General features: G+C 44.8%; 1 protein-coding gene across 1 annotated transcript in view; it reads left to right on the plus strand.

Annotated features, from left to right (window-relative positions):
- LOC129813578 (hippocampus abundant transcript 1 protein-like) overlaps positions 1–20,115 on the plus strand; it is a 43,546-nt gene extending 23,431 nt beyond the window's left edge. The window contains exons 8-12 of the mRNA XM_055865900.1: positions 5,083–5,154; positions 5,301–5,413; positions 11,632–11,729; positions 14,787–14,953; positions 15,321–20,115. Coding sequence (XP_055721875.1) covers positions 5,083–5,154; positions 5,301–5,413; positions 11,632–11,729; positions 14,787–14,953; positions 15,321–15,533 — 663 coding nt within the window. The 3' untranslated portion in view covers positions 15,534–20,115. The remainder of the gene's footprint in view (positions 1–5,082; positions 5,155–5,300; positions 5,414–11,631; positions 11,730–14,786; positions 14,954–15,320) is intronic.
- Positions 20,116–25,032: the final 4,917 nt, after the last annotated feature.

Consider the following 25,032-nt stretch of genomic DNA (forward strand, 5'->3'; position numbering starts at 1 on the left):
GGGGAGCACACTGTCTGCCCTCCAGAACACCTACAGCACCCGATGTCAAAGGAAGGCCGAAAAGATCATCAAGGACATCAACCACCCGAGCCACGGCCTGTTCACCCCGCTATCATTCAGAAAGTGAGGTCAGTACAGGTGCATCACAGCTGGGACAGAGAGACTGAACAGCTTCTGTCTCAAGGCCATTAGACAGTTATATAGCCATCACCAACCAGCTACCACCCAGTTACTCAACCCTGCACCTGAAAACAGCTTCTATCTCAAGGCCATTAGACAGTTATATAGCCATCACCAACCAGCTACCACCCAGTTACTCAACCCTGCACCTGAAAAACAGCTTCTATCTCAAGGCCATTAGACTGTTATATAGAGCTCACTAGCTGGCTACCACCTGGTTACTCAAGACTGCACCTTCGAGGCTGCTACCCTTTTGTCCATAGACATGGAATCACTGGTCACTTTTAATAACGTTTACATACTGTTTTACTAATTTCATATGTGTATATACTGTATTTAATTCTACTGTATTCTAGTCAATGCCACTCCGACATGGCTCGTCCTAATATTTATATATTTGTTAATTCCATTCTTTTACTTTTAGATTTGTTAATTGTTGTGAATTGTTAGATATTACTGCACTGTTGGAGCTTGGAACACAAGCATTTCACTACACCCGCAACAACATCTGCTAAATGTGTGTATGTGACCAATAAGATTTGATTTGTAAATATGATATCGTCAAGTTAATGTTATTTGTGTATGGAGTACAGGAGGCTGCTAAGGGGAGGACTGCTCATAATAATGGATGGAATGGTATTGAAACACCTGCATTGCTTGCTGTTTGGGGTTTTAGGCTGGGTTTCTGTACAGCACTTTGATATATCAGCTGATGTAAGCAGGGCTTTATAAATACATTTGATTTGACTTGTTTGATACCATCCTGTTAATTCCATTCCAACCATGACTATGAGCCCTGTCCTCTCCAATTAAGGGTCCACCAGCCACCTGTTGTATTGCTCAGTCTATAAATTTAAAGATGACATTTAAGTGATGCACGCATCAGCCACTTTCCTGGATGATTTTCATTCTGGCCAGTAGCTTTGGCCCAGTGTACACCTGGCAACCGTGTCAGTGTGCACTGCGCCCGGCCCGCCACAGGTGTCGCTAGTACGCGATGGGACAAGGACATCCCTGCTGGCCAAATCCTCCCCTAACCCGGACAACGCTTTACCAATTGTGCGCCGCCCCATGGGTCTCCCGGGTCGCGTCCAGGCTGCGACAGAGCAGAGCTTGGACTCGAACCCAGAATCTCTAGTGGCACCGCCAGCATTGCTATGCAGTGCCTTAGACCTCTGCTCCACTCGGGAGGCCCCGCTCCGGGCAAATTTACCTGAGTGTCAAGCCCTGCAAGGGCCTACATATTTTAAAGATGGCTAGTCATTTGTTAGCCTGATTCTGTATGGAATACAGGTACATTATGGGACAAGTCAATATCATAAAAAATGTGTGCAGCCAAATGTGCTGCTGCAATCAACTGAAATAGTTGGTAAAGTTAGTCTAGACCCCTGGGCCAGTCTGATTCTCTCTCTCACATTGTGTCCCGAATGGCACCCTAATTCCCTACATAGTGCACTACTTTTGACCAGGGCCCATAGTGCACTACTTTTGACCAGGGCCCATAGTGCACTACTTTTGACCAGAACACTATGTAGGGAATTAGGGTGCCGTGTGGGACATAAACCACTGACTGACTGACAAATTAGATCCACTACCAGTAAACACTGAAAAGGCCCTTTTTTTGTGTTTTATTGAAAGACTACAGTAGTTAACAAAACACCAGTCACAGCCTCTCTCTGGTATGTTCAATGTTGTGAGGAGGAGTGTGAAGAATGTGGAGAGAATTCTTCTGGAGAGACTTGTCATATAATTATCTGTTTGTCTGCTGAATGTGTTATGACAGTTGGAATTCAATTCGATTCGTTGTTTGCAAACTAGTATCACTGCCCACATAGAAATATTTATTTTTGTGAAAACTGGAAGCATCTCCCAGTGAGGGGGGAGTTTTAGCCCTTTCCCTGAATCCAAAATGAACACTGCCTAGGAGGTAGGGATTCAGGGTCTGTGTATGTGAGCCTTTTGTCCCTCTACGCTAACATGTACACTACCTTCAGAAAGTATTCACACCCCTTCACTTATTCCTATGTTGTGTTACAGCCTGAATTTAAAATCGTTTAAATTGAGATGTTTGTGTCACTGGCTTACAAACTACCCAATCATGTCAAACGTGGAATTATGTTTTTAGAAAAATGTCCAAAAATGAAAAGTTGAAACATCTGGAGTCAATAAGTCCAGTATTCAATAAGTATCCAACCCATTCCTTATGGCAAGCCTAAATAAATACGTTCAGGAGGAAAACAATGTGCTTAACAAGTCACAGGTTGCATGGACTTACTGTGTGCAGAAGTGTTGAACATGATTTTTTGAAAGACTACCTCATCTCTGTACATATACAATTATCTGTAAGGTCCCTCATTCGAACAGTGAATTTCAAGCCGATTCAACCACAAAGACCAGGGAGGTTTTCAAATGTCTCACAAGGAAGGGAACCTATTGTTAGCTGGGTAACATTTTTATAATATCCCTTTGAGCATGGTGAAGTTATTAATTACACTTTGGATGGTGTATCAATACACCCAGTCACTACAAAGATACAGGCGTCCTTCCTAACTAAGTTGCCGGAGAGGAAGGAAACCGCTTAGGGATTTCACCATGAGGCCAATGGTGACTTTAAAACAGTTAAGTGTTTAATGGCTGTGATAGGAGAAACCTGAGGATGCATCAACAACATTGTAGTTACTCCACAATACTAACCTAAATGACAGAGTGAAAAGGAAGCCTGTACAGAGTACAAATATTTCTAAAATATGTATCCTGTTTGCAACAAGGCAATAAAGTAAAACTGCAAAAAATTGTGGGATAGAAATCAATGTTGTCTTGAATACGAAGTGTTATGTTTGGGGCAATCCAACACATCACTGAATACCACTCTTTCTTTGTGTTTTCAAGCTAGTGGTGGCTGCATCATGTTATAAGTATGCTTGTAATCTTTAAGGACTGGGGAGTTTCAGGATAAAAAAGAAATAGAATGGAGTTAAGCAAAATCCTAGAGGAAAACCTGTTTCAGTCTGCTTTCCACCAGACACTGGGAGATGAATTCACCTTTCAGAAGGAAAATAACCTTAAACACAAGACCATATATATATATCGCACACTGATGTTGCTTACCAAGACGACATTGAATGTTCTTGAGTGGCCTAGTTATAGTTATGACTTAAATCGTCTTGAAAAATCTATGGCAAGACTTAAATGGCTGTCTAGCAATGATCAACAACCAACTTGACAGAGCTTGAAGATTTTTTTTAAAGAATAATATGCAAATATTGTACAATCCAGGTGTGCAAGGCTCTTGGTGTTTTCACACTTGGTCGCTTTCAGAGAATGTTGTGAACTCAGTGCGGTTTGCTTAAGTCTTTGTGCAGTGTGAACACTCCAAAGGAACTCGGACCCCTCAAAAGAGCCCCTGAATCAAACCGAACTGAGACAGAGCTGGTCCGAGTTCAGTTCACTTGATTCCGGGACCCGGTTCCCTTTTTTTTAGGGCGATGTGAACACAAAGCTCCCAATGTTCTCTTGTCATTTTTTTCTTCACCACACACTAGACTACTGCAACACCGTTTTCCCCTGCCAATACCCCTCACATTGGTTCCACAAAACAGAGATGATGTGCATGTTTGCAGAGAAACGTGTGTTGTTTTTGAACATTGATTAGCGTTTGTCAAGGATGCCATTACAAAATATATGTAGAGGTTTGTACTGACACAAAGTTCAGATTATTTGTTTGCAATATGTGATCTATAGGCAAAGCGCTTCATAAGCTGTTTATTGATTGTGGGGTTTGTATAGTGTAGATTTAGTCACAACACAGGGCACAAAATCAACGTCAGCTCTTAAAGGGGCAGTAGCCTATAATGTTTGGGGGGGGTGGGGGAATTACAGCATTATTTAATCTTCAGTAGTCTTCTGCTATTTATTCTATTACCAGTAATATTTACATGTTAATATTATATTCTGATTTTAATTGTCATCTTTCCAAGGTGCATTATGCAGAAATCGCTCCGTCATTTCCTGGTTGCAAAACATCTGTTTCGCCTAATTTCAGTTTGTGACAAAACAAGGCAATATAGTGTAGAGAATCATTGTACCATTTTAAATCGCTGTGAAATATATTTTCCATAACCAAAAATATTGTGTGTTCAGCTGTTTTGAAGCTGGTGTACAAAACCAAATGTAAAAGATGCAAAAATGAAACGGAAGCATAGAAATGGCGCACATAGAACAGATCTACTGCTTCTTGGACTTGCTTTCAGTGAGTGACTGATCTGTAACTCACATTTCTGTGTATTTGCTCAGGTCACCCAAAAAGTTACGCATTGCAGATTTAACTAAATGCAATCTATTAGCTTCCGAAATGTAAGTAGACTGTATCTAGCTGTCCGATAACACGTTGTGATGGAATTGTTTGTCCTCACTTTATTAAAACCCAGAGTGCATTGAGTGAATGTTCCAAAAGTAGCAATGTCATTGCAAAGTGGACTGAGGCCACAAAATAGGTGAAGTGAACTGGCAAAAGAGTATAGTCCTCATTTGAAAGGGCTGTGTGAATACAAAGAGAACAGAGTTCTCAATCCAAGTTATTTTGCTTTTACCCCAGAGTATACTTTAAAGAGGACTGAGATCGGTTCTCTTTAAAGAGGACTATATGTTAAAACACCCTTAGACTTACCCAGGAAGACTCAGTTGTAACTGCTGCCTAAGGTGATTCTAACATGTTGACTCAGGTGTGAATAATTGTTGATTTGATTTCTGTATTTCATTTTCAATAAATGCCTAAGCATGTTTTCACTTTGTCATTATGGGGGTATTGTGTGAATTCAAGCTGTAAAATAACCCTTGGACCTATTTCACATTTATGAATACCCCCCCAGGTCTCTCTAACCTCTAACCTGTATCCCCCCCCAGGTACAAAGGTTCAGTTCAGAGACTGTAGCTGCCTTCATAGCTGTGGTGGGCATCCTCTCCATTGTTGCTCAGGTTGGTGACTTTTGACACTCGTTGTGTTTTTTAAAATACTTTTAGTATTGATATTCTGCCTCGCAATAGGTCCCAGAGACAGAGTTGACATATCTGTACTAATTGGCTGATTTTTGTTGGACTACCTGCTATGTTCCCTTTGTCAGACGATGGTTCTGGGGATTCTGATGCGCTCCATAGGGAATAAGAACACTATCCTACTGGGCCTGGGCTTCCAGATTCTACAGCTGGCCTGGTACGGCTTCGGATCACAACCATGGTCAGTACCAACTACCTACTATCGAATATACGAACCCTGGTACGGCTTTGGATCACAACCATGGTCCTTACTAACTACCTTTAATATACTATCACTAACCCTGACATACTGGCCACAACTAACCCTGACCTCCACCCTGACCCTAACATACTGGTCACAACTAACCCTGACATACTGGTCACAACTAACCCTGACCCTAACATACTGGTCACAACTAACCCTGACCCTAACATACTGGTCACAACTAACCCTGACCTTCACCCTGACCCTGACATACTGGTCACAACTAACCCTGACATACTGGTCACAACTAACCTTGACCCTAACATACTGGTCACAACTAACCCTGACATACTGGTCACAACTAACCCTGACCCTAACATACTGGTCACAACTAACCCTGACCTCCACCCTGACCCTAACATACTGGTCACAACTAACCCTGACATACTGGTCACAACTAACCTTGACCCTAACATACTGGTCACAACTAACCCTGACATACTGGTCACAACTAACCCTGACCCTAACATACTGGTCACAACTAACCCTGACATACTGGTCACAACTAACCCTGACCCTAACATACTGGTCACAACTAACCCTGACCCTAACATACTGGTCACAACTAACCCTGACCTTCACCCTGACCCTGACATACTGGTCACAACTAACCCTGACCCTAACATACTGGTCACAACTAACCCTGACCTTCACCCTGACCCTGACATACTGGTCACAACTAACCCTGACCTTCACCCTGACCCTGACATACTGGTCACAACTAACCCTGACCTTCACCCTGACCCTGACATACTGGTCACAACTAACCCTGACCCTAACATACTGGTCACAACTAACCCTGACCTTCACCCTGACCCTAACATACTGGTCACAACTAACCCTGACATACTGGTCACAACTAACCCTGACCTTCACCCTGACCCTGACATACTGGTCACAACTAACCCTGACCCTAACATACTGGTCACAACTAACCCTGACCTTCACCCTGACCCTGACATACTGGTCACAACTAACCCTGACCCTAACATACTGGTCACAACTAACCCTGACCTTCACCCTGACCCTGACATACTGGTCACAACTAACCCTGACATACTGGCCACAACTAACCCTGACCCTAACATACTGGCCACAACTAACCCTGACCTTCACCCTGACCCTGACATACTGGTCACAACTAACCCTGACATACTGGCCACAACTAACCCTGACATACTGGTCACAACTAACCCTGACCCTAACATACTGGTCACAACTAACCCTGACCTTCATCCTGACACTAACATACTGGTCACAACTAACCTTCATCCTAACCCTGACATACTGGTCACAACTAACCCTGACCTCCACCCTGACCCTGACATACTGGTCACAACTAACCCTGACCTTCATCCTGACCCTAACATACTGGTCACAACTAACCCTGACCTTCATCCTGACCCTAACATACTGGTCACAACTAACCTAACATACTGGTCACAACTAACCCTGACCTTCACCCTGACCCTGACATACTGGTCACAACTAACCCTGACCCTAACATACTGGTCACTCAACCCCTTTTAAGCACAACTTTTTGTGGAACAGGGGGACTGAGGGGACAAAGTAGAGAAAGTAGTCCTGATGCTCTGTGTTAGTGGTTAGGCACCGGGAGAGAAAGTAGTCCTGATGCTCTGTGTTAGTGGTTAGGCACCGGGAGAGAAAGTAGTCCTGATACAGTCCTGATGCTCTGTGTTAGTGGTTAGGCACCGGGAGAGAAAGTAGTCCTGATACAGTCCTGATGCTCTGTTTTTGTTGTCTTATGGTGGTTACTGTTAGTTTTGGCTGCAGTGAAGAAAAGTTGAATACAGGCCAGTTTAGTCCTTGCTCTGATATCTCTGTGAGGAGGATTTCCCTGTTTCTGACCCCTGACTATATGACTTGTCAGTACACTCTGGTCTGTTGCCTGCTGCCTCTCTGGAGTGTGAAAATACTTTAAAGATTCACCTCAAATGAAAAGTAACTTTTTCTATAGTGGTGTTATGGCGCGAGCTGAGGTTCAGGCGGTGCGGTGTGAGCTGAGGTTCAGGCGGTGCGGTGTGAGCGGAGGTTCAGGCGGTGCGGTGTGAGCGGAGGTTCAGGCGGTGCGGTGTGAGCGGAGGTTCAGGCGGTGCGGTGTGAGCGGAGGTTCAGGCGGTGCGGTGTGAGCGGAGGTTCAGGCGGTGCGGTGTGAGCGGAGGTTCAGGCGGTGCGGTGTGAGCGGAGGTTCAGGCGGTGCGGTGTGAGCGGAGGTTCAGGCGGTGCGGTGTGAGCGGAGGTTCAGGCGGTGCGGTGTGAGCGGAGGTTCAGGCGGTGCGGTGTGAGCGGAGGTTCAGGCGGTGCGGTGTGAGCGGAGGTTCAGGCGGTGCGGTGTGAGCGGAGGTTCAGGCGGTGCGGTGTGAGCGGAGGTTCAGGCGGTGCGGTGCGAGCGGAGGTTCAGGCGGTGCGGTGCGAGCGGAGGTTCAGGCGGTGCGGTGCGAGCGGAGGTTCAGGCGGTGCGGTGCGAGCGGAGGTTCAGGCGGTGCGGTGCGAGCGGAGGTTCAGGCGGTGCGGTGCGAGCGGAGGTTCAGGCGGTGCGGTGCGAGCGGAGGTTCAGGCGGTGCGGTGCGAGCGGAGGTTCAGGCGGTGCGGTGCGAGCGGAGGTTCAGGCGGTGCGAGCGGAGGTTCAGGCGGTGCGAGCGGAGGTTCAGGCGGTGCGAGCGGAGGTTCAGGCGGTGCGAGCGGAGGTTCAGGCGGTGCGAGCGGAGGTTCAGGCGGTGCGAGCGGAGGTTCAGGCGGTGCGAGCGGAGGTTCAGGCGGTGCGAGCGGAGGTTCAGGCGGTGCGAGCGGAGGTTCAGGCGGTGCGAGCGGAGGTTCAGGCGGTGCGAGCGGAGGTTCAGGCGGTGCGAGCGGAGGTTCAGGCGGTGCGAGCGGAGGTTCAGGCGGTGCGGTGCGAGCGGAGGTTCAGGCGGTGTGTGTGCACAGTTTCCTCTCTGGCCACGATTATGAAGGTGGTGGGGGGGGGTGCGCGCGCGCATAGGGTGGTGGGTAGATTTTGTCATTGACAGGTAAGACTGTCTATTTCAGCAGCCACATTGACACACAGTGTTTTGGACAAGGGGAAAAAAGTTCACCCAAAAGTTCATCCACGTGTAGATGTTGGTTGAATTGACCAGAAAAGCTACTAAAGTGTTTCTTTGCCAGCTGCATCGTTTTGGTCACACGCTAGGTTGTTTTTCAATGTTACTTCGAGTTTGCAACTTTCTGCCACTAGGAAGACGTTAAGTCAGATTTTTTTCATCATAGACAAGCGAATGCCCAAGTTACCACGGTAACGGCACGTCTATTAAATTAAGAGTCACCCGTTTTTAATTTTATAATGTTTTTTGTGCTTCTCTGGTTGATGTTCTACCGATTTTATATATATTTTATTTTTATATATATTTTATTGCACTTTGCCAACTACGGCTAACTTATTCACGTCAGCCAGTGCAGCCAGAATAACAACAAAGTAGCTACATTTGTGTTTTTTTAAGCAGTTTCTAGTGACATTCATTTGGATACATTCATAACAATGAGCTAATGAAGCGCGATTTTACCTGGCATAGAAAATGTACTCTCTTATGACTCTGTTGTTCTGAGGAACTAGCCAACAACTGAAGCTGCAATGACGTTTTAGTTTAATTTTACCTGTTTTCTATTGACATTTCTTTGTATATATCCATAAAAATTATGCTGGCTCATTCATGATTTCGACTGGCTAAGAAATGCTGCCTGCCTGTCTTTCTTCCCAACTCCTGAAACTTTCATTACTATTGGACAGCTGGAGATTGAATTTGAATATTAAAACGATGTTGCAAATATCAGAGACAGACCGCAAGGTTTCTACAAATCTCCGCTGTTGAAAACCAAATGCTACTCTAAAAGCAATGGGAGATAATGTCTAGATGCTTTTTATAGTGGAGATCAAGTTTATACATTGCCTGGCTGGGCTGATGACAGTGGATTGCGCAGTGAGATGGAACAGAGTAAATAGGCATTTCGAAGTCATAGCTTTAGCCGGTGGTAACTTGTGGAATAGACACCGGCTGGAATGCGGTTTTAACCAATCACCATCCAGGATTAGACCCACTAGTTGTATACAACTTAATTGCCCAGCCCTAGCGGTCATACATATGTAATAGGACCATAATTCTGCATTGTGAACTGATAAATGGCTGTTTTTTTAAAAATGTCAAGCAAAATGTTTCACATCCCTAGTGTGTAGCTACGTTTGCTAGCTAGCTACCCAGCACATAGAGAGCATTGCATTGTGGGTTTTGTAGTAGACTTGAGTTGCAACAGATATCCACAAACGATATCCATATGTTGCTACCAACCTTGTGATAACGACAAATGTAAAAATGTATTCACGAAAAATATACACTGTAAATGATAGGATTTAGTATTTTTCTTTTTAAATGGGCAGCTGAACATTTGTCTCACCTAATAATTGAGCATGGATCGCGCATAACTTTTATTCATTAACCTTTAGTCATTTCTTATCATTAAAACACACATACTTTAATGCTTCTAGATTTCTACTTATGAACACATCATCTAGGGGCCTCCTGAGTGGCGCAGTGGTCTAAGGCACTGCATCACATTGCTAGCTGTTCCACTAGAGTTTCTGGGTTCGAGTCCAGGCTCTGTCGCAGCTGGCCGCGAGCGGGAGACCCATGGGGCGGCCCACAATTGTCCCAGCGTCGTCCAGGGTTTGGCCGGCAGGGACGTCCTTGTCCCATCGCACACTAGCAACTCCTGTGGCGGGCCGGGCGCAGTGCTCCCTGACACGGTCGCCAGTGTTTCCACCGACACATTGGTGCGGCTGGCTTCCGGGTTAAGTGGGCATTGTGTCAAGAAGCAGTGCGGCTTGGTTGGGTTGTGTTTCGGAGGACGCACGGCTCTCGACTTTCGCCTCTCCCGAGTCCGTACGGGAGTTGCAGGGATGAGGGAAGACTGTAACTACCAATTGGACACCACAACATTTTTTGCGAAAAAAATCTACTCGTTGTCAGCTTAGAGCTCTGAACTAGGGTAATACATTAGCCCTATCACTCATTTTGTGGCAGGGAAGGGACTTTGTTGATTAGTGATGTTCAGTTGTAGAACTGTTCATCTGGTTTTACTATTGTATCTAAATTATTTATTTTAACATGCATTGGTTAAAAGACCCAGGTCCCTAAATTAAGCAGGTCCTTAAATTAAGCAATATACCCCATTTGCTTCACACTAGTAATACATGCTCATTCATTATATTTTTTGGGGTGTAATAATGGCAGAAAATATTTTGGCTGATTTAAAAATAATCAGTGGCTGGACGATTTCTTTTAAATGTACCTGGTGGACTAAAGTTAATTTCCCACCGTGTGTGTGTGATGACTGCTACCTGACCCAAGCCCAACAGACGCCAACATTATACATCGGGATTAGGGCTGGGTAGGGCCTGTTTTTCATCAATATCTAGGTTACGGGTAGGGCCTGGTTTTCGCATCAATATCTAGGTTACGGGTAGGGCCTGTTTTTCATCAATATCTAGGTTACGGGTAGGGCCTGGTTTTCTCATCAATATCTAGGTTACGGGTAGGGCCTGTTTTTCATCAATATCTAGGTTACGGGCAGGACTCTATCACTAAATTGATCAGTAACATTTTGAAGCTGAGCCATGTGCACGTGCTCTGCTGCACAGTACAGTCATATCTGACTAAAATCACAACATGGTGTCAGAAGTGCTTCAACCTCGTCAGATATAAAACAGAAATTATTTCACAGAAAATAATGCTCCTTGAGTTTTGTCAGTTATGAGTGATTTTAAAAATAGCTAACAATGTCTCTTCATTGAGCAGGCCAAGTGGAGCCATTGCTATGGCTACTCACAGACACAGAGCCGCCATTAGCAAAGTGCATGCAGGGCGAGCTGCCTGCGCACAGGGAGAGAGTGACAGACCTAGAGAGCACCTAATGGATTTACTAACAGAGGAAGTGGTTTCGGGCCGGGCTTTAAATTTAGCAGAAACAATCAGGCCTGGGTATGGTAGAGCCTGAATGTCACGGGGCATGGGTAGGGCTCGGTCTTTAAAATTCAACTCTTGTGCAGGGCTCTAGTGTGTGTGTGTGTAACGATGTGTGTGTGTGTGTTGTCTCTCTCCTATCAGGATGATGTGGGCAGCAGGAGCGGTAGCAGCCATGTCTAGCATCACGTTCCCAGCCGTCAGTGCCATCGTGTCCCGCAACGCAGACCCCGACCAGCAGGGTAAGCTAATGCTACCAAAAACTGTATTAGCCTCAATATGAGACTGCCCAATCATAAATAGACCCCCTCTTTCTCAGATCTGAAGTTTTATTCCAGATCATGTACAATCCTTAGTCTCAAACTTGCTCTCAAGATTGCAACATTACATATTCAAGACCATTGTAGTGAATATGTCAGTTATATAGGGAAACGAAGTAGTGGAAAGTTGGGCTGGGCAATATGCCCCAAATATCATATTGCAACATTTTTGACAGTGTGTATATATATATATATATATATATATATATATATATATATATATATATATATATATATATATATATATATATATATATATATATATATATATATATATATATATTTTTTATAATAATAAAAGTTCTATGTTTTCTGAGGAGTTTGTGGAAACGCATAAATTATAAGTGATTTCAATGAGGCTTGCTCTCTGATTTTGTTTTATACTGTCAGATAAAGAAATGTCACGACAGGCCTGATGGAAACGGCAAATTTGTCTGTAAACTTTCCAAATGCTGACAAAACAAAACACGCTAGACAAAATGGTATCTTTTTTTGTGTGGGTAAAAGGTATTATGAGAGGTGGAAACACCTTTACGCACACATGTTGATAACCATCATATCGAAGTAAACTTGGAGTGACACAATATGTTGTGTGGTCCTTCCTCGACTTGGAAGATGTACCGTTTATACCGCATACGGGGATATTTCCAAATACCAATGGTATGATTTTCAATACCGTAACACAAATGAATGTCTGTATATGTTTTGGGGTGCTATGCCACTAGTTACAACTCACAGGCAGTGGTGGAAAAAGTACCCAACAATCATACTTGCGTAAAAGTAAAGATACCTTAATGGAAAATGACTCAAGTAAAAGTCACCCAGTGAAATTCTACATGAGTAAAAGTATTTGGTTTAAAATATACTGAAGTATCAAAAGTAAATTTAGAAATTAATTTCAAATTCCTTATATTAAGCAAACCAGATGGCACTCCAACATAGAGACATCATTTACAAACGAAGCATGTGCGTTTAGTGAGTCTACCAGATCAGAGGCAATAGGGATGACCAGGGATGTTCTCTGTTTAGTGAGTCTACCAGATCAGAGGCAATAGGGATGACCAGGGATGTTCTCTGTTTAGTGAGTCTACCAGATCAGAGGCAGTAGGGATGACCAGGGATGTTCTGTTCACAGGCATTATTCATGGAAAAGGTTCATGTGCACCCAAAGCTCTTGCTAGCTGATTAGCGGTTGTCTACTGTCAGCGCCCTCTTACTGCTGGTAGGAACAGACGACTGTCAGTGCCCTCTTACTGCTGGTAGGAACAGACGACTGTCAGTGCCCTCTTACTGCTGGTAGGAACAGACGACTGTCAGCGCCCTCTTACTGCTGGTAGGAACAGACGACTGTCAGCGCCCTCTTACTGCTGGTAGGAACAGACGACTGTCAGCGCCCTCTTGCTGCTGGTAGGAACAGACGACTGTCAGCGCCCTCTTGCTGCTGATAGGAACAGACGACTGTCAGCGCCCTCTTGCTGCTGGTAGGAACAGACGACTGTCAGCGCCCTCTTGCTTCTGGTAGGAACAGACGACTGTCAGCGCCCTCTTGCTTCTGGTAGGAACAGACGACTGTCAGCGCCCTCTTGCTGCTGGTAGGAACAGACGACTGTCAGCGCCCTCTTGCTGCTGGTAGGAACAGACGACTGTCAGCGCCCTCTTGCTGCTGGTAGGAACAGACGACTGTCAGCGCCCTCTTGCTGCTGGTAGGAACAGACGACTGTCAGCGCCCTCTTGCTGCTGGTAGGAACAGACGACTGTCAGCGCCCTCTTGCTGCTGGTAGGAACAGACGACTGTCAGCGCCCTCTTGCTGCTGGTAGGAACAGACGACTGTCAGTGCCCTCTTACTGCTGGTAGGAACAGACGACTGTCAGCGCTCTCTTGCTGATGGTCGGAACAGACGACTGTCAGCGCCCTCTTACTGCTGGTAGGAACAGACGACTGTCAGCGCCTTCTTGCTGCTGGTAGGAACAGACGACTGTCAGCGCCCTCTTGCTGCTGGTAGGAACAGACGACTGTCAGCGCCCTCTTGCTGCTGGTAGGAACAGACGACTGTCAGCGCCCTCTTGCTGCTGGTAGGAACAGACGACTGTCAGCGCCCTCTTGCTGCTGGTAGGAACAGACGACTGTCAGCGCCCTCTTGCTGCTGGTAGGAACAGACGACTGTCAGCGCCCTCTTGCTGCTGGTAGGAACAGACGACTGTCAGCGCCCTCTTGCTGCTGGTAGGAACAGACGACTGTCAGCGCCCTCTTGCTGCTGGTAGGAACAGACGACTGTCAGCGCTCTCTTGCTGATGGTAGGAACAGACGACTGTCAGCGCCCTCTTACTGCTGGTAGGAACAGACGACTGTCAGCGCCTTCTTGCTGCTGGTAGGAACAGACGACTGTCAGCGCCCTCTTGCTGCTGGTAGGAACAGACGACTGTCAGCGCCCTCTTGCTGCTGGTAGGAACAGACGACTGTCAGCGCCCTCTTGCTGCTGGTAGGAACAGACGACTGTCAGCGCCCTCTTGCTGCTGGTAGGAACAGACGACTGTCAGCGCCCTCTTGCTGCTGGTAGGAACAGACGACTGTCAGCGCCCTCTTGCTGCTGGTAGGAACAGACGACTGTCAGCGCCCTCTTGCTGCTGGTAGGAACAGACGACTGTCAGCGCCCTCTTGCTGCTGGTAGGAACAGACGACTGTCAGCGCCCTCTTGCTGCTGGTAGGAACAGACTGTCAGCGCCCTCTTACTGCTGGTAGGAACAGACTGTCAGCGCCCTCTTACTGCTGGTAGGAACAGACGATTACCATCATTTGATTTTGTTTACTCAGTTATTACATTTATTTTACATGTAACAAACCAAACATTGAAATAGCGGTATGCAAAGGAAAAACCCAAACTGATCCATGCATCAATACTGGTATTTAGTAACATGGGGTCGACCACCCAGCCCTAACAAAGTGCATCTTGATTGAATGTCTTTGTATCCGTCTCCTAGGTGTTGTCCAGGGGGTGATAACAGGTATCCGTGGTCTGTGTAACGGGCTCGGCCCGGCCTTCTATGGCTTTATATTCTACCTGTTCCATGTGGAGCTGACTGATCTGGACGCTGTAGACAGCCCTGGGAAAGAACCCAAACCTAACATGGCCAACCCTGCTGATGAGGTGAGACCTTTGAGGATAGAGGACACACACACACACACACACACACACACACACACACACACACGGCCAACCCCACTGACGAGGTGAGACCGTGGAGGAGTGTATGGGACAGGACTGAGAGACAACGGTATAGGAGTATATATTCAGACACTATTTAGATCCAACTGTTTTGATATCATGGCGTCACTCGCCTATAAGAACATGGAGGTCTCAGCCTTTAGACACTCCATTCATAATCTCCTACCTACTGTACATCTGACTGAAGGAACTGTTGTTGGGCACTTTACTAAAACACACACATCCCCCTTTCACAAAGACCCTCCCCATTAATCATCAGTTTCTCTGCCCCCTCCCTCTCTTCCTCCAGAGTTCCATCATCCCCGGCCCTCCCTTCCTGTTCGGGGCGTGCTCCGTACTGCTCTCTCTGTTAGTAGCCCTGTTCATCCCAGAGCACAGTGGCCCGGGGGTCCGGCCGGGAGGCTACAAGAAACACAACAACGGGGCCCAGAGCCACTCACACAGCCCTCCCAGTAGTGGGGCTGAGGGCAAGGAGCTGCTACTGGATGGCAGCTGTGTATAACGCCAGCCTGGGGGCACAAACTCCACACTTGCTCCCCCTGAGCCCAAACAAGTGAACCATTACTGTCACACGCGTACCCAGATGAGTGGCCTCTTCTTCGGGCAGGGAAGATGTGTGTCTGTGTCTGAACACCTCGTGGGCTGTGGTTTATCTGAAGCAGCTGAGTTGTGTGTGTGAGTGAGACTCTCTCGGTTGAGCTGATCTCTGCCCTGAGAGTCTTGAGAAGCAGGAAGAGGAAAAAGGAGGTGGGAATGTAGAGTTCCTGCCAGAGAGCAATGCAGCACACCCATCTGTCCCACATGGGCGGGATCTGGTTGGCGTGAAGGTCCAAGGTTATCTGAACTGTTACTAAGCTCTGTGTGAATTATTGGTCCAAAATGGCACCCTAGTCCCTATATAGTGCACTTCTTTTGACCAGGGACCACTAGGGAATAGGGTACTGTTTGTGATGCAACCAATGTAGCCAAGCAACCCACTCTGACAACAACTGTTCTTTCCCTTAGAGAGTCAGTTCTGCTGGCCAGTTTACAAGCTACCAAACTTCTGTTGTGACTGATTTTATTGTCTTAATGTGGCAGACGAGAAAGCAGGTCTTCCTCTGTGTGTGTGTGTCCAAAGCTGGGAGAGAAGTTACTGTATGCCTCCAAAATGGCCCCCCATTGCCTTTATAGTGCCCTACTTTTGACCAGCTTCTGGTGCACTATAAAGGGAATGGGGTGCCATTTGGGAGGAAAACACTGTAGAACTTGAGAGCCTCTGAAGATCCATCTAAGAACCGTTACCCATCCAGATGGGGACAGCACAATAGACATCAACCTTTAACGATTTTTCCACAGGGAGTTGAACCTAGCATTTGACTGACCCAGCTCCATTCCATTTGAATATCACATTTAGCTGAGTTGTGTGTAAACCACTTTAGTTTTCCCATGTTTACCTTCCTGTCGTCTGTTCCATTAGACTAGCAGACAGACAGTACAGGACCTTTTGGGTTGGGTATGTTTCCTGTTTTCATCACTTAAGGCTAGGGTTGCCTTGGAAGTGATGTTGTCTTCATATTTAATATATTACAACAACCTGTATGAAGACTGTTGTCTGAGGTGGGTCTGTAATTGTTGCTTTCGCTGCTATTGGAGCCTTAAGTCATTTTAGTCTTGTTTTCTAATTCAACTCCTCACAACCCTCTTCCATGTGAATCTAGGCACAACCGTAGTTAACACACAGACTGGCATGACTGTAGTTATGTTAACAACCGTAGTTAACAGACTGGCATGACTTTAGTTCTGTTAACAACCGTAGTTAACACAGACTGGCATGACTTTAGTTCTGTTAACAACCGTAGTTAACACAGACTGGCATGACTTTAGTTCTGTTAACAACCGTAGTTAACACACAGACTGGCATGACTTTAGTTCTGTTAACAACCGTAGTTAACAGACTGGCATGACTTTAGTTCTGTTAACAACCGTAGTTAACAGACTGGCATGACTTTAGTTCTGTTAACAACCGTAGTTAACAGACTGGCATGACTTTAGTTCTGTTAACAACCGTAGTTAACACAGACTGGCATGACTTTAGTTCTGTTAACAACCGTAGTTAACACACAGGCTGGCATGACTTTAGTTCTGTTAACAACCGTAGTTAACACACAGGCTGGCATGACTTTAGTTCTGTTAACAACCGTAGTTAACACACAGACTGGCATGACATTAGTTCTGTTAACAACCGTAGTTAACACACAGACTGGCATGACTTTAGTTCTGTTAACAACCGTAGTTAACACAGACTGGCATGACTAGTTCTGTTAACAACTGTAGTTAACACACAGACTGGCATGACTTTAGTTCTGTTAACAACTGTAGTTAACACAGGCTGGCATGACTGTAGTTCTGTTAACAACCGTAGTTAACACACAGACTGGCATGACTTTAGTTCTGTTAACAACCGTAGTTAACACAGACTGGCATGACTTTAGTTCTGTTAACAACCGTAGTTAACACACAGACTGGCATGACTGTAGTTCTGTTAACAACTTTACCATAGACGGTTTCTGGTTCTTTATTAACAAAGTGTCTTGAGTGCTGATCTAGGATCAGTGTTGCCTGTTAGATCATAGTGAATATGATTATATGGTCGGGGGACAACCTGATCCAAGATCAGCCACTCCTACTCTAAGATACTTAGTGAATAAGTTTCCTTATCTGTAATGTTGGTATCAATGTGAGCACTGATATTGTTAATAAAACGGTCTGTGGTAATATTATTAGGTTCAGTAAAAATTCATATCATTTGTTGTTCTGCGGTAGGATAGTAAAGGTTAAATGTTGTGTGGCATTAGACAAGACTGCAAATGTGGTTTTAGCTCCCGTGTCTGACTGCAAAGGTGTTGCAGATACTACTGTAAATCTTTGCTGTTGTACTTTTGAAACAATAGATTTTTTTTTGTAAATGAGCCTCAAGTGCATTGAAATAACAAAATAGAACTGATTGGTGTCAAAATGTTGGACATTTTCAGAATTTCTATTTAGTCAAATTAACTTTTTTGTGCCATTTTTTTTAAAAATGTTATTATTATTTATGACAAAAAACACAAGGGAGAACATGAAGGACAAACAATACAGCATCAAGACACTCAAACATGTATCAGTCTTTCCGCAACAGAGCTCTCCTTATGTGTGAGGGTGCGTGTGCATGATAGTAATATAATATATATGTCATAGTTTCCTTTTTCATGATCACAATCTTGTTTGTTTTTGTTAATTTGTTTGACTACTTAATTTTTTTTTAAAGCTTTTAACACTTAGATGTTCCAATGTTTTTAGTTGTGGATTTCTTCAACATTTTGGGGATTTATTGAATGTTCAGCTTTGCATTTAAAAACTAATTTCTCAATGGTCAGTTCAATTTAACAATAAGCTGTTAATTTTGTTTAAATGTTATCAATAGATGACATCACTAGCATAATTTAATGTTCCAAGCAATACATGTTGTTATGCCAACCAAATCTACTATTTGTAATTTCAACCGGGTTAGCAGTGAGGCCATTAACTCTGATTTTCTGTTCTACCTGTGTGTCCTAACTGGCACCCTATGGGTCCTGGTCAAAAGTAGTACACCACATGGGGAATAGATATGCCAATGCTCAGAAAATATTGAATTGGACCAACAACACACTTAAGGCCAGTAAAGCCAATGACTAAGATCCTACATGAATTATTACAATTGATTCTGCACCAGCCACAACACATTTACAGTTCAAACATGTATTTCAGTAAATGTACAAACATTTGTTTACTTGACGTTGTGTGCGCAAAACATTAGGAAAATCTTCCTAATATTGAGTTGGGCCCCCTTTTGCCCTTAGAACAGCCTCATTTGGTCAGGGCGTGGACTCTACAAGGTGTTGAGAGCGTTTCACAGGGATACTGACCCATATTGACTCCAATGCTTCCTACAGTTGTCAAGTTGGCTGGATGTCCTTTGGGTGTTGGACCATTCTGATACACACGGGAGACTGAGTATTAAAAAAAACTAGCAGTGTTGCAGTTCTTGACACAAACTGTTGCGCCTGGCACCTACTACCATACCCTGTTCTAAGACGCTTAAATCTTTTGTCTTGTCCATTCACCCTCTGAATGGCACACAGACACAATCCATGTCTCAATGATCTCGAGGCTTAAAAATCCTTCTTTAACCGGTCTCCCCTCCTTCATCTACACTGATTGAAGTGTATTTAACAAGTGACATCAATAAGGGATCATAGTTTTCACCTGGTCCTTCTGTCAAGGAAAGAGGTGTTCCTAATGTTTTGTAAACTCAGTGTGTATGTTAACTTAAAAGTAGATGGGATCCTACCGGTCTGATTTGCTACAGTAGTGTGGCGCAACTATACTGAACAAAAATATAAACGCAACAGTTTCAAAGATTTTACTGAGTTACAGATCATTTAAGGAAATCAGTCAATTGAAATAAATAAATTATGCCCTAATTTATGGATTTCAAATGACTGGGAATACAGATCTATGCATCTGTTGGTCACAGATACCTTATCATGCTGAAACATGAGGTGATGGCGGCGGATGAATGGCAGAACAATGGCCCTCAGGATCTCGTCACGGTATCTCTGTGCATTCAAATTGCCATAGAAAAAATGCAATTGTGTTCGTTGGCTGTAGTCTATGCCTGCCAATACCATAACCCCACCGTCACCATGGGGCACTCTGTTCACAATGTTGACCCCTCAGTTGGATGGATACCTTGGCAAAGGAGAAATGCTCACTAACAGGGATGAAAACACATTTGAGAGAAATTCGTTTTTTGTGCGTATGGAATATTTCTGGGATCTTTTATTTCAGCTCATGAAACATGGGACCAACACTTACATGTTGCGTTATACATTTTTGTTCAGTATATATTTCTCATACTGACCTTGGTTCTGTGGGCCGCTCCTGTTTTGTAGTCCGATGTGGCCTGAGCTGAGCCTCCCCTCTGTGACTGGACCGGTGGAGGATGATCATCATAATAATAGCATGTAAACATGGGAATCTAATGGCAAAGTATTTATTAAAGATTTATTGTACATTGAGTTTTGACTTTGTCTTTTGCCACATACAGTAAGCTACATGTAAAAACATGACCTGGAAACGTGGTCGTGTTTATTAGTGCACATCGTACCAAAACGTTGATGCAATTGAAAAAAATATACACTGCTCAAAAAAATAAAGGGAACACTTAAACAACATAATGTAACTCCAAGTCAATCACACTTCTGTGAAATCAAACTGTCCACTTAGGAAGCAACACTGATTGACAATAAATTTCACATGCTGTTGTGCAAATGGAATAGACAAAAGGTGGAAATTATAGGCAATTAGCAAGACACCCCCAATAAAGGAGTGATTCTGCAGGTGGTGACCACAGACCACTTCTTGTTCCTATGCTTCCTGGCTGATGTTTTGGTCACTTTTGAATGCTGGCGGTGCTCTCACTATAGTGGTAGCATGAGACGGAGTCTACATCCCACACAAGTGGCTCAGCTAGTGCAGTTCATCCAGGATGGCACATCAATGCGAACTGTGGCAAAAAGGTTTGCTGTGTCTATCAGCGTAGTGTCCAGAGCATGGAGGCGCTACCAGGAGACAGGCCAGTACATCAGGAGACGTGGAGGAGGCCGTAGGAGGGCAACAACCCAGCAGCAGGACCGCTACCTCCGCCTTTGTGCAAGGAGGAGCACTGCCAGAGCCCTGCAAAATGACCTCCAGCAGGCCACAAATGTGCATGTGTCTGCTCAAATGGTCGGAAACAGACTCCATGAGGGTGGTATGAGGGCCCGACGTCCACAGGTGGGGGTTGTGCTTACAGCCCAACACCGTGCAGGACGTTTGGCATTTGCCAGAGAACACCAAGATTGGCAAATTCACCACTGGTGCCCTGTGCTCTTCACAGATGAAAGCAGATTCACACTGAGCACATGTGACAGACGTGACAGAGTCTGGAGACGCCGTGGAGAACGTTCTGCTGCCTGCAACATCCTCCAGCATGACCGGTTTGGCGGTGGGTCAGTCATGGTGTGGGGTGGCATTTCTTTGTGGGGCCGCACAGCCCTCCATGTGCTCGCCAGAGGTAGCCTGACTGCCATTAGGTACCGAGATGAGATCCTCAGAGCCCTTGTGAGACCATATGCTGACACATGCACATTTGTGGCCTGCTGGAGGTCATTTTGCAGGGCTTTGGCAGTTCTCCTCCTTGCACAAAGGCGGGGGTAGCGGTCCTGCTGCTGGGTTGTTGCCCTCCTACGGCCTCCTCCACGTCTCCTGATGTACTGGCCTGTCTCCTGGTAGCGCCTCCATGCTCTGGACACTACGCTGATAGACACAGCAAACCTTTTTGCCACAGCTCGCATTGATGTGCCATCCTGGATGAACTGCACTACCTGAGCCACTTGTGTGGGATGTAGACTCCGTCTCATGCTACCACTATAGTGAGAGCACCGCCAGCATTCAAAAGTGACCAAAACATCAGCCAGGAAGCATTGGAACAAGAAGTGGTCTGTGGTCACCACCTGCAGAATCACTCCTTTATTGGGGGTGTCTTGCTAATTGCCTATAATTTCCACCTTTTGTCTATTCCATTTGCACAACAGCATGTGAAATGTATTGTCAATCAGTGTTGCTTCCTAAGTGGACAGTTTGATTTCACAGAAGTGTGATTGACTTGGAGTTACATTGTGTTGTTTAAGTGTTCCCTTTATTTTTGTTGAGCAGTGTATATTATTGGACTAAGATTGTACCTCTCTGTATTCCGTTTCAGGCTTTATTACATGTTATGCCCACTGAACACAACCCAGGCTTCAGCGGACAGAACAAACACAGAACGTTCTGTTCTTCATTTGTGTTAAATTATTTTACTATGGTAGTAATGTGAGGATGTTCTTGTTTTCAAAGCACCTCCTCCCTCCTACTACGAGATTATTCCGAAACCACTGATGGAGCCCTTTTTAATCTTAACGGTTAGTAGGAATGTTTAGTCTGTAGCTAGTTTTCCTTCCAATTGACCACAGATTTTCATGCGAATATTCTAAAATGTGCATAAAAACAATCTGCAGGTTTTCCCACCAGAGGATGTTTCCAACAAATTGATTTATTGCGGGTAAAAGACTATGTGTGATGAAACGGTGCGTATAAAAATTGCTTTTGCGATTTAATTCCAGTGTGCCGAATTAAAAACTACAAGTTAAATGGGTTTCCTACTCGACTGCTGGTAATGTCACAACAAATGTTACGTTATATAGTAAGTGTGCCCACTCTGGTACTGGTATGCATGTGAGCTCTAGCAGCTCGCAGATAGAGTGGGGGTATAGCCCACATCAGGGATGGGCAATTTTGATGCGGGTAGGAGCCACAAAGAAATCTGAACGCGTCATGAGGGGCTGCAGTTGATAAACCGGTCTGCCCCCCCACCCTCTCCCCCTTCCCGTTTTACTGAAGTTCGTGCAATTCTGAACGTTTACGTTGAGATAATGTAGCAGCCCTCTAAGACCATCACATCCTATACATCACATACTATCTACTTAAAGCAACTTTTCATGACGGTCTGTCAATATGTGGACGTTGACAATCGGTGTCATTAGGGTCATGTGACCTGACCAGAGAGAACTTGGCAGTGTGCATGCTCACCCAGTCTCTAGACGACGGCTGAACATTGGAAGAACAAACTGTGTGCCATGCGGTTCACCAGTCCTCATTTTAAATACATTTTGTAGCTGCATGGTCCGAGCCATAACATGAATCAGAATTGTCCTGTCCTGCCCTATCCTCTCACGCACTGTCCTGTCCTGTATTAGTAATAAACAAGTTGAGCCACAAGGTGGCAGCAGTGTGAGGTGGGCAAACTAACCTCTAACATTCTCTCATTGAGTCTATGAGAGGGAGAGAAAATAAACAAAAATGAAATAATAAGAAATTAAGTTTCAAAAGAATAGGTATTTCTATTGTTATAATATTGTCTAGTGTTGTAACAATGTGCAAATAGTTTAAGTATGAAAGGGAAAATAAATTAACAGATATGTGTCTGTAATGGGGTCACATTTGGCAGGATCTTAGGAAGTACAGCTCAGGTTCAACCTCATTTTGTGGGCAGTGGGCGCACAGCCTGTCCTCCCTCGACAGCCTATGGTGGCCTCGCTCAAAGCAAGACTATGGTCACTGAGTCTGTACATAGTCAAAGCTTTTCTTAAGTTTGGGGTCAGTCACAGTGGTCAGGCATAACCGTGGGAAGATGCGGGGGGTTAACTTGAGGTGAGGAAGCATGTTTTAGGCCTATCAGAGATACTCCTATAATCTGACAATATAATCCTTATACAAAATATTACGATAGAAAAATGTATGAATTAGCATCCCAGACGCCTATATCTGTACGCAGTAGCCTATCGGGCAAGGATAAAGAAATGCATGTCTGTGTGGTAGCATGCCGCCCGCATGTCTCCGTGTTTCTCTCTCTCGCTAGGCCTCAACTTCTCTTCCTTTGTGTATATACATACATACAAATAAACAGTGCATTCAGAAAGTATTCAGACCCTTTGACTTTTTCCACATTTTGTTGCGTTACAGCCTTATTCAAGAAAATGTATTTAAAAAATATATCAGCAATCTACACACAATACCCCATAATGACAAAGCAATTTGCAAATGTATTAAAAATAAAAACAGAAATACTTTATTTACATATGTATTCCCTTTGCTATGAGACTTGAAATTGAGCTCAGGTGCATCCTGTTTCCATTGATTATCCTTGAGATGATTCTACAACTTGATTGGAGTCCATCTGTGGGAAATGCAATTGATTGGACATGATTTGGAAAGGCACACACCTGTCAATATAAGGTCCCACAGTTGACAGTACAGCAAAAACCAAGCCATGAGTTCGATGGAATTGTCAGTAGAGCTCAGATCTGGGGAAGGGTACCAAAACTTTTCTGCAGCATTGAAGGTCTCCAAGAACAAAGTGGCCTCCATCAATCTTAAATGGAGGAAGTTTGGAACCTCCAAGATTCTTCCTAGAGCTGGCTGCCTGGCCAAACTGATCAATCGGGGGAGAAGGGCCTTGGTCAGGGAGGTGACCAAGAACCCAATGGTCACTCTGACAGAGCTTGAGAGTTCCTCTGTGGAGATGGGAGAACCTTCCAGAAGGACAACCATCTCTGCAGCACTCCACCAATCAGGCCTTTATGGTAGAGTGGCCAGATAGAAGCCACTCCTCAGTAAAATGCACATGACAGCCCGCTTGGAGTTTGCCAAACGGCACCTGAAGATTCTCAGACCATGAAAAACAAGATTCTCTCGTCTGATGAAACCAAGATTGAACTCTTTGGCCTGAATACCAAGCGTCACCTCTGGAGTAAACCTGGCACCATCCCTACGGTGAAGCATGGTGATGGCAGCATCATGCTTTGGGGATGTTTTTCAGCAGCTGGGACTGGGAGACTAGTCAGGATCGAGGCAAAGATTATCGTAGCAAAGTACAGAGAGATCCTTGATGAAAACCTGCTTCAGAGCACTCAGCCCCAGTCTGAGGTCCTAAGGTTCACCTTCCTTCAGGACAATGACCCTAAGCACACAGCCAAGAAAACGCAGGAATGGCTTCGGGATAAGTCTCTAAATGTTCTTAAGTGGCCCAGCCAGAGCCCTGACTTGAACCCGATCAAACATCTCTGGAAAGACCTGAAAATAACTGTGCAGCAACGCTCCCCATCCAACCTAACAGAGCTTGAGAGGATCTGCAGAGAAGAATGGGAGAAACTCCCCAAATACAGGTGTGCTGAGCTTGTAGCATCATACCCAAGAAGACTCTGCTGTAATCGCTACCAAAGGGTCTTTAACAACAACTGAGTAAAAGGTCTGAATACTAAAGTAAATGTGATATTTCAGTTTTTAATTTTTTATAAATTTGCAAAAATTCAACCGGTTTATGCTTTGTGTGTAGATTGAGGGAAACAACTATTTGA

The sequence above is a fragment of the Salvelinus fontinalis genome, chromosome 17, assembly GCF_029448725.1.
Source record: "Salvelinus fontinalis isolate EN_2023a chromosome 17, ASM2944872v1, whole genome shotgun sequence".
Lineage (NCBI taxonomy): Eukaryota > Metazoa > Chordata > Actinopteri > Salmoniformes > Salmonidae > Salvelinus > Salvelinus fontinalis.